Below are 13,340 nucleotides of genomic sequence, written 5' to 3' on the forward strand. Positions count from 1 at the left end.
AGGCTCTGTCAGCACTGGGACAACACCAACCACAACGACAGCAAAACACCCCAAGAACACAACACCTGTGACAGCAACAGCCAGGGTGACATCAGGCCACAGTGTCCCCACAGCTCAGCACTCTGTCACCTCCCAGCAAGGCCTGGGGAAGCCTCTGTGTCCACACTGCTCCAGGCCTTTACAGCTAAAGGAATTCCTTCAAACAACAGCAAGAATTCTGGGAAAAACCTTTTGGATAAAAGCCCCAAACAATAAACCAGGACAAAAAGCCAGCGAGAACAGAGGTAGTGTGCGTGTCACCATCTTAAGGATTTTCCACAAGTGCCCTGTTTAAACAGAGACTTGTGTTTGTTCTGTAAAAAAAAGTCATGAATAATTATTTTGAGTCATTGAAACAGAGTATTTCAGCATTTTAGATATAGATAGAGATACAAATATCTATCCATAACCACACACAAATCCACATTATTACACTTGGCAAACAGTACTAGGAAGAGTATCCTGCAGGACAACAGGCAAGTCACACACCAAATCCTCCTCTAAGCCATGCAACACATTTTATTTCCCTTGTGCCCTTCATTGTGACCCATCATGGTTCTTTCCTCCTCTCTTGGAGCACAAAGAGGGGACGAGGAGGTGGCACCAGATGAGCTGCTGCAAGTCAGATGATAAAACAGCACTGGTGTAATGAATAAATGCTGCAAACCCCCAAAATCCAGCCCCCTCCTCCCCCTGCAAAGCATCAACTTTTGCCCATCCACAGCGTGTTCTTCAAGTTCCCAGGCAGAGGCTTCACCCCTGGTTTGGAGGTGCCGTCCGCGCTCCTCGGCAGGGGCTCACAGAGCACGGAGCACTCGCTGGACACGGCCTCCTTGGAGTCTGTGATGGTGGCCACGTCCACGTCACTCGACAAATCCTCGGAGGACAGGTTCAGACACCCCAGCTTGGCGAGGGAGTTGGACCTTTTCAGGGGGGAGGACACGGTGAGGCCGGCCAGGCGCAGCCTGGTCTCGATCTCCTGCGTGCGCTGCTTCACCAGGCCGGGCTTGCCCCGCACGCTGTGGATGCTGTCGCTGCTGGAGCTCCGGGTCAGGTTGGAGCTGCGGGAGGAGGAGGGGGTGTAGCAGATGGTCTTCAGGAAGTCCTTGGTGAAGCTGCTTGTGTGCTCCAGGCGGCAGCTGGCTGGTGTGGAGGTTTTCTGGGAGATCCCCTCCAGGACACGCTTCACCCCCAGCTTCTCCACGTCGTTCTCGGCATCTCCGGGCACCAGCGGGGCCGGTGCCAGGAGAGGCACAAGGCCAGGATGGGCCATCAAGTCCTCGCTTTCCTCCACGATGCTGGAGTCCACCCTGCCCAGGGGGCTGTCCCTGAGCAGTGCTGAGGGGTCTGAGGGCAGGCTCTTGAGGCGCTCCAGCTCTTTGGTGTGCTTCCTGACCAACCCTGCTTTCTGCAGCTGGAGCAGCGACTCCTGGTGCTGCATCAAGTAACTGTTGGCGCTCGGCTTTTCCAAGTCTTTGCTGAACAACAGGTACTTCAGGTCCTTGGTAGGTCTGGGGTCCTTTCTGGCCAGAGACTCTTCCCTCACCACCTCTGCGTGAAAGAGGCTCCTGTCACAGTGGGAGTTTCTCCTGGGCAGCAGAGTTTTCTCGGGGGTTTTTGGCGCATCTTTCCCTCTCTCCAAAAGGCCGCAGTGCTGATCCAGGGACCTGCATGTGCCAACCTCCGCGGCCCCGGCTCCTGGTGCCAGAGGGAGTGGAGCCTCGTTATGTTTAGTCCTGCCTGGCTCCTCGGGGGGTGCCCTGCTGGGCAGGTGTTCCATCAGGTGGGAGTGCAGGTGGGACAGCAGGGGGGGCTGGGTGCAGATGGTGCTGCTGCGCCGCGCGGCGCCGGCGCCGAGCCTCTCGCACTGCTCCCCAAAGGGGTCGGGGGCCAACCCCGCTGAGGAGTACATGCAGTCAGTGCAGGACTGGTAGGAAGGCTTCACCTTGCTGAGGATCCCAAACACGGCATCGTGCTGCAGGAGAGAAAACAGGGACAGATCAACGAGCACGGAACACACACCAGCACAGCCCACAAGGGATGGGACAGCCAAAGAGATCTGGAACAAAGCCCATTTCCACCTCAGGCCCTGCAGCAGGAACTAAAGCCACGTGCTTTCCCAGCAGACAGTGTCTCCAAGGAATACCTACCGTGCCAAGCGAGGGTCATGCAAGCGAGCTGCCCCCAGCACTTTACAGGGCACTCACTGGGCACTCTCTGGCATCTACATCCACAGCTCGGGCAAGCAAAGCCCTGGTGAGAAGCGCCTCGAAAGGGGAGAAGCTCATCATGGAATGAAAGGCTTTATCCAAGTCAAATGAAACTGGGCTATGAGGATGAGAAGAGCAGTTTCACTTGCAGCAGAGTCAGCCATGCCAATCCCCTCCATCTCACCTCCATACGCACCTCAAAATCCTCTGGGCAACTCCTTTTGCTGTTGTTGTTATTCAAGTTCTCCCTATTGAGCCTGCTCTCCTCCTTGTGCATGGACAAACGCCGCTTCCACTTTTCCATGGGATTTTCCTCCCTCACACCGTCCTCCCCTGGCTCCCCAAGGACCATCCTTCCCTTCCTGGGGCTGAAGTCCAGCTTCTTCTTTGCCTCTTTCTCACAGAAGCCGCCCAGCTCTGCCAGTGGCTCCGCTCTCTCTGGGGCCTTTTCCATCTCCAGCAGCCTCCCCTGGGAAGGTGCAGATGGAGGCTGTCCCACCAGGGCATCCCGCTCCAGCTGCTCCATGTGGAAGAAGCCCTCCCTGTCGCCGGGAATTTTGTTCTCCAGCAGCGTGTCCGAGAGGCGGCGGAAGCAGTACCCGAAGCCCTCGGAGCCGGCCCGGTTGTCCAGGTAGGCAGACTGGGAAGGCATGTCCAGGTCAGCCAGGCGGTTTTCCAGGTCAATGTCCAAGCTCTCCAGTAGGAAGTCTCCCGAGCCCGTGGTGCCGTCGGTGTTCTGGGGCAGGTTGCTCTCTGCCTGCTGCTTCCATAGCTTATTGTGGCGCTGCTTGCTGGGGAGAGGACAAGGACATGAGTGACTGCCCTGCAGGATGCCCAGTGCCAGGAGCTTCCTTCTGTCTCCACAGCTCAGAACACAGGGGCTGGGCCCAGACCTGAGATCCCACTTGCACAAAATATCTTCACCATTGGGATTTTTGCCCCCACCTGCCCATTCCAGAGCAGTTCCCTGAGTGCAGCCAGGGTGGGATCAGACCTTGGGAGACCCCTCAGGGCACAGAAGCCCCCTCAGAGCACAACAGCCCAAACTGACCCCTCTGCACGTCCCGTGGCACAGTTCCTGCTGAACCAGGGGACAGAATTCTCTCCTCTGTCCTTAGAAGATAAATACTACGGCCCTTGCAGTGACAGAGCCCTGGGGTTGGCACAGAAGCACGAACACTTTGCCTCCGGAATGGCCCGAGCTCAGTTCTGCCTCATAAAACAAGAACAATGCTGTGCTGAGCAGCCCTGACTGCTGAGAAATCCAAACGTGCTTCCCAAGCACGGAGAAACCCTCCCTGAATTACACCAGAGCATCTCTCCCAGCTAATTTCCACACAGGGAGCCTGGCACAGGGAAGGTTTAAGAAAAGCATGATTGGCCCAGGGTCCCTTCTCAAGGGACCCTTCAGGCTACACCCCTCCCACATCTGTGGCCATGACACCAACAGAGCCTTTGTGATGTTACCCACAACCAGCTCCTTTCCTTCCCAGTCATGCCCAGCCTTACCTGGCATCCAAAATGCCCTCGTACTCCAGCAGCTGCCGCATGAAGCCGGCGTTGGGCCGCGTGATGCTGCGCTTCTGCTTCACGTAGTTGTAGGCCTTCTCCAGGGACCAGCCAAACTCCTTCATGGCGTAGGCGATGACCGTGGATGCCGAGCGGCTCACGCCCATCTTGCAGTGCACCAGGCACTTGGAGTGGTTCTTCCTGCAGCAGGACAAACAGGAGAATAAATCCCATGTCACTGGTTATGGATCTGTTATGGATTCACTAAAGGAGGGACAGCACTCCCTGCTCTGCCCACCCTGCACCATGGCTCTGGAGGGGAGAACGCTTGGGATGAGGAGGGCCAGGAGAAGAGTCCCTGTCCACAAAAGCTGGGAGTTAGAGATGGGCAGCCTCATTCATTTCAGAGACCACCATGCCTCCATCCAAGTCTTTGGATACTGGGATCACTGGGAAAAGACTGAGTGTAGAGGCTCAACAGGGTTTGACAGGCCATGTCTGCAGAGACAGCTGGGGCAGATCCAACACAGACACAGCTGGAGCAGCTCCAGAATGTCTCCAGAAGAGGAAACATCCTCATTTCCTTTCGGAAGCAAAACAAAGTAGTGACAAAAATGCTGGGCTAGAACAGGTTAATGCCAGTCCAGGAAGGGACAGGGCACGAGGGAGCTCCAGGAACTGGAATGATGCAAGGCCCTGCAGTTCCTGTGGCTTTGTGAGGGCCCAAGATGAGGCACAGAGAGCTGGGATGTGCCCTCCCCCAGGGCCAGGTGTGCCAGCACTCACTTGGCCTTGTTGATGAAGTGATAAGCCTCGTTCCAGTGTGCCAGCAGGTCCGTGGTCTCCTCGTCGTACACGCGGATGTTGTGGTACGCGAACAGGCCCGGGAAGAAGTTGTCGATCTCCCGGGTGACATTCAGGATGTAGTCAATGCTGTGGGACCAGGAGAGACACCCTGAGCTGCCATGGTCACCAAACAGGCCCTGAGGGACACTGTGAATCCATGCTATCCAACCCAACACGAGCTGTAAGGTTTTGCCTAAGCCCTAATCCTAAACTCCTGGTACACAGGGCACACAGGGGCTGTTGTGCCACCTCTCACTGCCAGCACATCCCAAGTGTCCAAACACCCTAGGCACAGGAGGGAGAAGTTTATTTTATCTCATTTATTGTCTCTGAGTCTGTGTAACCCAACCGGGAACTCCTTGCTGAGTTACACAGCTCTGGGGATGCAGAAAGAAGTGAATCATCTGGGACCACAGCCCAGGAATCACCATCTCCAGCTGCAGGTTTTAGCTGCAATCCCATCCCTTCCCCTTCTTTCTGACCAAAACCATGAGAGCCACATGTTATCTCCTGATTCCTGCCAAATATCACAGCAGGGATAACAATGTACCCCAGAATGAATGTCCAGATTGATTTATCACCTCCTATCACTGAGAAAAATCAAGGACACAGGATATTTGTCTCAGAATTTGTCCAGCTTTGCCTTTGGACACTGCATATCCCAATGCAAGACATAATCATTAATACCCTGCTTGATTTCCTTGTCCCAAGATGTGCAGACATCTGCTCCCAAGGACTCCAAATGAAACATTTTCAGCTGTGCTGAAATTGTGAAGAATTTCAGTTCCTTACAGCAAGGTTGGTGCAGGCCTTGAGTGACCAGCAAATATTTATGGGCAGAATTCTTCCTGATCCAAAAAGTGTGGCAGGGAATGGAGCCAAGCAGCACCATGGGGATGGGAGAGACACCTGGAGCTGCCTGTGCAGGCAGGTGAGGAGGAGTTTGCTCATCCACAGGCAGCTCTGCTCCATCTGAATGGAGATTTTTTTTCCTTAGTGCTGCAACCTTTGCTCCTCTGCAGCCTGCAGGAATTCACACCTGGCACAGCACTGGGAACACTGGGGGATGGAGATCCTGATGGACCTCAGCAATGACAAGTTTTGTTATTTTCACTCTCTGAGGTTGGAGAGATTTCTCCACACAGCTGCTGGTGGGAAGTTACCATGTGGCTGAGGGGTAAAATCATCCTTAGAGCCTGCAAATGTCCTCTGCAGAGTCCTGGGGGAATTGCAGGCACACAGTGGAGGGTTTGGAGCTGGGAGGAGCAGTACTCACCCCGAGCCCTGCAGCTCCTCCAGGTTGGAAGCGTTCCACTCGGAGCCCTGCAACAGCCATAAAAACACGTTCCCAAGGGACCCCAAAACAGCCCCTTTTCCCTCAGGTTCTGCAATCCCCCAGCCCCAGCCATCCTCCTGAGCCTCTGAGACAGAAATAGGGCATTGATGTCCTGTCCTGCTGAAGGAGGGACCAGGGCACAGCTCACCCACAGAGTTAGTTCCAGGCCAGGGTGAGACTGAGCTCATCCCAAATCACTGCCCCTGGCCACTCTGCAGTTTTAAACACGGGGAGAAATAATTCAGGGAAACGAAGTGAATGCACCTGTGATCCCAGACATGCCACCCATGAGAAGTGAGGCAAATCCTGAAACCCTGGGCGTAGTTACATCTTGGATTCTCCCCAGACCTTCGCAAGAGAAAGCTTTAAACTTTTAAAAAGCAGATTTTGCCCTGAAACACGAGCAATTCTTCTGACTCTATCCAGAACAACAACAAAAAGACCCAATGGGCACAAAGTGCTCATCTCTGGGAAGTCTTTGTTCCAGAGGCAGAGCCTGGTTTTGCCTGGAGTACCATCTAGTGGCAAAGGATTGGACACAGCACAGCAGAGCTCTCCTGGAGCTCCTGCCACTCACCAGGTACAAATGATCAAAAATCAGGGATGGTTTGTCCATCTGACCCAGGATCAGCAGCATCTCATTGTCTATAAATTCCTTGAATTCCTTCAAGTTGCAGTTCATGTGTTTCTCCAGCTCATTTCGGATCTGCAGAGCAAACGCAAAGGATGGCATTGGAATCTTGGTGTCCAACACAAATATTTGTGGGCACTTCCCTGCAGAACACTTTTCACTTTTTCATTAAAAACAGCAACAGGGACTCAGCCTTCTGGAGACCAGGAATTTCAGAAGGTGGCATCTCTCCAATTATCCCAGAATGGTTTGTGTGGGAAGGGAGCTTAAAGCTCATCTCATTCCACACCTTCCACTATCCCAGGCTGCTCCAAGCCCTGTCCAACCTGGCCTTGGACACTTCCAGGGATTCCAGCTTCTCTGGGAATTCCATCCCAGCCCCTCACCAGGAAGGATTCCTTCCCAATATCCCATCTATCCCTCCCCTCTGCCAGTTTAAAACCACTGTCCTTTGCCCTGGCATCCTGGTATCCTAAATCCCCAAACTATGGAGCTGTAAATAAAGCTTCAGATAACATCTGAGGGGAAAAGAAGTATTTTGGGGTACCTGCTCCTTAAAAATAGTAATTTGAGAGATAAAGAACAAGAGCTTGTCTGCAGGAGGAGTGAACACATCCACAGACAGACACGTTCTCAGCTTCCTCCTACCACTTGCATGTTAATAACCTGCCTTAAAAACCAAAAACCACCCCAAAAAGAACCATTCCCATTCTGATCACGTCTGCACTGTGGGTGGATGGATTACACCAGCCTGGGGGATGGATCCCAAAGAGCTCTAGCCTTGATTTGTGATTTTCCATCCATAAACTCACCAGCAAAATGCTGTCTGCAAGGTCCTCTGACATTTGTCCAGGAAAAAAAAAAAGGAAATAAAACCTTCAAATCTAATTTGAAAGTCACACAGCTGTTACTGAGGTCCTGACAGACAGTTGTGATGCTGGGATTATCCTGATTTCTCAGGAGGGAGCTGCAGCAAAGCCAGAGCAGAGCCTTTACAGAACGGTTGAAATGCACATTCCAAAGCCAGGGACACCCAGGCATCTGGTGCCTGCTCACCAGTCTCTAGAGAGGGAGTCTGGCAGGAAGAAGAAGAGTGAGAATTTTTTGTATTTACCTCCTTGGAAGTCACATTTTCCAGGTCCTTGCTGGTCATGATGCTCCGGAGCTTGGCTTTAATGAGCCGCTCCGTTCGTTCCCTTTCTGTCGGCCTGGGGAGGAACAGGAAGAGGAGAGGATGAATCCAGGCTGGCAGCACCTGCACAGCACTGAGGAGTGAGGGGAAAGGCTTGGGTTAAAGGGAATCTTTATGGGAATCATAGAAAAAAAAAGAAAAAAAGCAGTTTGTTGGTGCTTATACATTATATCACAAGCTAAAGTTTCGGGTCTGATTATTTCACACAAATTCTCTTTTGTAGCCCCAGAAAAGAACCAGGCCAGGAAGAACAGGGAGAAGGGAAGATTTCCTTCATGAGCCAAGAAAACTTTCCCAAATAAAATGCTGCACTGACTTGTCAACAAAGAGGGCGGGGGAGTCGGGGCGGGTGGACTCCAGGTCCTGCATGGCGTTCCACTCGTTGATGCAGCTCTGCTCCGAGCTGATGCAGCTCTCGTAGTAGGTGGCCCACACCAAGGCCACCCCCCCTGGGAAGTAGTTGTACCTCCTGGCAACTTCACAGGCTTTGTGGAGGATCTGTAAAGCAGACCTGCACGGTGGGAGAAGAGATTTGGGCAGCTGTGAGCAGACAAAGCAGGAGCTGAGAGAGTTTCATAGAGAAAAGTGATTTTCAGCTTTAGTTGTTGCAGTTTGCTCTTTGAAAGCAGGAAATTTATAGTGCCAGAGCTCAAAGAGGCACAAACTGCACCTTGGGGGCTTCTCACAGCAGGGCTGAGTCAGGGGCTGAAATCTTCTCCTAATTAATAGGGAAGAAGGAGGCACAAGTCGCTCTGGGATGTAATCATGAACCAGCTTGTACAGCCAAAGGAAGATAAAGAACAGGGACAATTTTCCAACCACCTCCAGCAAGGAGCCTGATGCATATTTACCAGCATTCCTGGCCCCTGACAGGCTCCAGGGACAGGGCCCAGATTGGGTCATTTGTTTTTGCAAATCCTAACATTACTTTTTCCTTTCTTCCCTCCTCAATTTTTCCTTTCTTTAAGGCTCTACTCTGAAGTTGTTGCACTGAACACATCAACCACATCCAAGGCTGGCAACAGAAGGGGCCAAATTCAAAACTGACAGGAACAGGAGATTTGTTTGTTTTTGTACCAAACCATCCCCAGCACAACATCCTGCTGCACAGCTGTATCTCCTCCCTAGGAGATGCTGCAGGGACAGGAATCTCTCCAGGCTCCAAGGGGACACAGCATTGCCCAGGCAGAGGGAGATGCAGTTCCATGTGGAGCAGCCTCTTCAGGGAGGAATTTGCTGGCTCAGGGGTTTGGAATCCCTGCACAGGGGAGGGGTGGCAGGAGCTGGAAGGGGAATGGACACCTGGGGCTGCAGGAACCCCAGGAATGGGGCAGGACACTGGGAATGCCACAGGCTGGCAATGGGCCCTGAACCTCCTCTGTTAGCCAGTGAGAGAAACATGCAGAGAGAGGAAATTCTTGGAATTCGAGCTCATCTTTCATATTTATTCATCTCCCTGGTGCCACTTCTCCCATGCTGAAGGACGCAGAGCTGCTCTGAACTGAAGCAGCAGATCCTGCTTTGGGATCAGGATTCCCACAGCCCCTCTGCTGACACAGGGAAGCAGATCTCTGCTGCAGCTCACTAAATACCCACTGTGGAGAAGGCTAAAATGCAGCTGATTTTTCTAAAATTTACTGACAGAAAGGAGAGTGTCTCCCTGAGCCCACCCCTCACGTACCACATGGCTTGCACTGACACAGGTTTGAAGATGTGCATCCTCCCTGCAGTGCTCACGCTGAAGCCACTGATGGAGAGAGGGAAAATTGAGTCAAAAACTGCTTTTCTCTGCACCCCAACCTGCCCTCCACAAACAGCCACTGCACACAAAGGCCAAAAGCATCAGGATGAGAATTTCTCTCACTGATTTTCCAACCTCCCAAGTATGAATGGCAAGAGGCTGCCAGGAAGGGGAGCTCCAGTCCTCAGTGGGGTTTCAGAGCATTCCCTGGAGCCACAGGAGCAGTGTGAGGGCAGCAAGACAAGAACTCACTGTCTGAATAAGAGGACTCTGCAGCCATGAATCCAAAATGGGCACTTCATTTGCAAGGTGATGGAGAATCTCTCCTAGAGCAGCCCCCAGGTAGGGAAGGACATTCACATTTATCCTTTCAATGTGGTTTCTTACCCATCCCCATCCAGATGGATTTTAGTATCACTCCACAGGCGAAGAACCATTCCTATAGTGCAGCTTTTACTGGAAGAGAGATGGTGAGACAGGAAGTTAAATATAGGCCACAATGTGGTCATGCCAATAGCCTAAATTATTAATACTCTTTAAATTTTAAAATCCTCAAGCCTTGCTCTAGTAATCTCTTGTAATATTTCAGGCCATTAAATAAAACTGGAAGCTGGAGTCTGAAGGTCTGACAAGGTGATAACTCGTGGTGATTGCTCCATGGGATCACTCTAACAGGTGGAACAGATGAAAATGGATTTTAGGGGTTTATCTGACCCAAAAGAACACTTTCAGTTCAGACAGGCAATCTGGCAAGAAAACCCTGCTATAATGAAGGCCAGGAACTTCCAGCCATAAATAATTAAGCTACTGAGATATTCAGGGTTTAAAGGAAATTGGGATGCAGACAGCAACAGAAATCCATCCTTCCTCTTGCCTCACATCAATAATCACCAGGAGCCAATTAATGTAAGGCTGTTTCAGAGTGGAGGGTGACATGGCAAACCTCCCCTGCTGTGGCACACCAAGGGAATGCCACATGGGAATTTCAGAGCAGAACAGAGGCAGCATCAAAGCCAATGACAATAATCTGACAAGGCTGGGAGCTTCCCTACAGATCCCTCTGCTGTACAGAGCTTCCCCTTCCTACCTTCCAGGGGAAACCACCACTAAGGTTTTCCAGAATGAAACAAAGCTCACAGAAGCTGCACCACAAGGACAGGGCAGCTTGTTAAATCCTGGGAGAACACACACAACAGCCTGGCAGCTCCAGCCTCTGACTCCAGTTCTGCCAAACCAGCCCCTTCTCCCTAAGCCAAGAGCTTTTCTGCCTTGGTTTACTCACCAGAACTGGAATAATCTGAGAGAGGCTGCAATAACAAAATATTTCACTTGCTTTTCCAAATACTGTGTGCTCTTATCAGTCAGACAAAAGGAACAGCTCGTTGCTGACACAGTTGTTTGTTGGTTTTGGAGCCACTTCTGCAGTATTGTTTTTTGACGTTATTTGGCAACAAAGCTACTACAAAAGCAGCTCCATTGCATCATTCCATCAACACACTGGAGTCTGGGGGAGAGAATGAGTTCCAGTTTTGCAAATGTGTCTGCAAGAGCATTTTGTAGGGAACAGGCAGCAAACTCCCACTGGTGAGGTGGATGCCACAGCCTTTGATTCCACAGAGGCTGAAAGAGACTCATCCCCTGTGATGGTGTTTGCAGAGGTCTTAGGATGGGGGAAGAGATGAGGATCTGACTCCATGTTTCAGAAGGCTTGATTTATTATTTTATGATCTATATTGTATTAAAACTATACTAAAAGAATAGAAGAAAGGATTTCATCAGAAGGCTGGCTAAGAATAGAAAAGGAATGATAACAAAGGCTTGTGACTGACTGAAACAGTCCAGACAGCTGGGCTGTGATTGGCCATTAATTAGAAACAACCACATGAGACCAATCCCAGATGCACCTGTTGCATTCCACAGCAGCAGATAACCATTGCTTACATTTTGTTCCTGAGGCCTCTCAGCTTCTCAGGAGAAAAAATCCTAAGGAAAGGATTTTTCATAAAATGTGTCTGTGACAATCTCCGTGTCCTTTCCCTCGCTGCAATCTGCAGATGCAGGTAACCCACCTGCTCAGGGACATTTTGGTGCTGCCAGAGAGCCCATCCTGCCTGGTTGCCAGCTCAGACCTACCTCTCCTTGCTGGAGAAGTCCACTCCCAGCAGGATGTTCTCCTCGGTGTCCTGCCGCCCGTTGCTGTACACCACCACCATGTAGCGCACGCGGTCGCTCCACACGCTCTCCAAACGCACGGCCTGCAAAGCCCCTCTGCCTCATTAGTGCTGCCACAGGGCTTTGCAAGGTCTGACTACCCCCAAAAGCTTTATTTAGTGCAGTATGGAAGATACAGCAAGGCTTGTTGCTGTTTTGGTGAGGGGAAGATGAGCTGAGATTACAGGTTGGGGAAACGCTACAGAATGTAACCCAAAGGTTTGCTCTGAAGTTTCAAGCAGGAAGTGTTAAAATACTTCATGCACTGAACTGAAAACAGGCAGGCTTCTCCCACACCCAAACCTTCACTGAAATAGCTCAGTCCTGCAGGAGGCACAACTGGCATCAACTTCTCTGCAGAGAAGTGACTTTTACAGCAGATTTTTATCTGCAGATTTCTTCAAAAGAAAGCCCAGCCCAGCTGATGCAAGCAATTTCAAGGCTGACTTAAAAGTGTCCAAGAGAATCAGCAAGGTCCTGTCTCTCCTCCTGCATTACTGTTTGTCAGCTGGATGGAAAATGAAATCTAACACAACAACCCATTTCAGGCAGAGCAGTTCCCTGAGCCAACTCATACCTGGACACAAGGACCAGGACAACAGGAGGGGTCAGGAAAAGGGGTAGGGCTGGAAACCAGCACAGAGTTAAAGCAGCTCTGAAATCCAGGATTTGCCAATGCTTTTCCTGCTCCTCTACAGGTCTGTTGCAAACACTTCCAAGAGAAAAGAGAGCAGGAAAATGCACCTGTCCTTACCAGTTTGATCCTGTCCTCACAGCGCAGGAGGTTGATCATCACCTGGAGGTGCTGGGGCAAGTCACCTGCACAGAAAGCACAGCAATCATCACAAAGGGGCTCCTGCTGCACTAGGAATCAGCAGAGTCTTGACCTTTAAAGAAATTAGATGGTTTTGAGTCAAAACAAATACTAATTAAGGAGGTCAATTAGCTTTGCTGTCCCAGAGAGCACTAAGAGCAATGAGATTCTTGGATGGGCATTCCCTGGATGGGTGAGAACCCAACCTTACAGAATTTGGAAGCCACCAAATCAATTGAAACCACCAGTGCCTGGCACAAGGGAGGATTTCTCTTCCTGTCACAGCACCCTAGAGAGGACAGAAAAGTTTGGCCATGAGAACAGGTGAGGAAGAAGAGAAGGAAAAACTCTGATTAAAGAAACAGGAACAAAGGAGAAAAGAACAACTTTGAGCAGTGAATCACCCCCAGCTGGTGGGATCAGCCCCACCAGCCCTGCAGAGGGTGTGACTGAGCATGAGTGACCTCCAGAGGGAAGGGCTGCAGCAATGGCCTGGCTTGGGTGATGGAGCCCTTCTGTCTCCAAGTTCTGCTCGTGCACTGAGTCCCCTCAGCTCCAATCCTGTGGGTACATTTCTGTTTGGGGAAAGCAGACGAAAGGAACAAGGAATCTACAGGAAAACAAACCAAGTTCCCATCTAATAACTCAGTAATGCACTCATAACTTTCCATGGGAGATAAAATTCCTTCCGTAGGCTGTTTGCTGGGTATGTGGAATTGCTGACAGTTAAAGAAACCCAAAGCCAAGCTTGGCACTCAAACACCCCCTTTGTGCTGGAGTGTTTGCTAAGCAGCACCACACAGTACCACAC

The 13,340-nt window shown here is 51.2% G+C and overlaps 1 protein-coding gene across 3 annotated transcripts in view; it reads right to left on the reverse strand.

Moving 5' to 3' along the window:
* Positions 1-285: 285 nt before the first annotated feature.
* SSH1 (slingshot protein phosphatase 1) overlaps positions 286-13,340 on the reverse strand; it is a 31,350-nt gene continuing 18,295 nt past the window's right edge. For 2 of the 3 annotated variants that reach the window (XM_071445192.1, XM_071445193.1), the window contains 12 exons: positions 12,470-12,534; positions 11,638-11,759; positions 9,892-9,960; positions 9,445-9,510; positions 8,080-8,274; positions 7,686-7,779; positions 6,518-6,646; positions 5,881-5,927; positions 4,545-4,691; positions 3,759-3,959; positions 2,446-3,040; positions 286-2,014 (listed from right to left, as the gene is read on the reverse strand). In XM_071445192.1, the coding sequence (XP_071301293.1) occupies positions 743-2,014; positions 2,446-3,040; positions 3,759-3,959; positions 4,545-4,691; positions 5,881-5,927; positions 6,518-6,646; positions 7,686-7,779; positions 8,080-8,274; positions 9,445-9,510; positions 9,892-9,960; positions 11,638-11,759; positions 12,470-12,534 (3,002 nt within the window). In that variant the 3' untranslated portion in view covers positions 286-742. The other variant, XM_071445194.1, reaches the window with a different exon arrangement.

This window comes from Agelaius tricolor, unplaced genomic scaffold (assembly GCF_023055355.1).
Source record: "Agelaius tricolor isolate 1412-34295 unplaced genomic scaffold, bAgeTri1.0.p SCAF_20, whole genome shotgun sequence".
Taxonomy (NCBI): Eukaryota; Metazoa; Chordata; class Aves; order Passeriformes; family Icteridae; genus Agelaius; species Agelaius tricolor.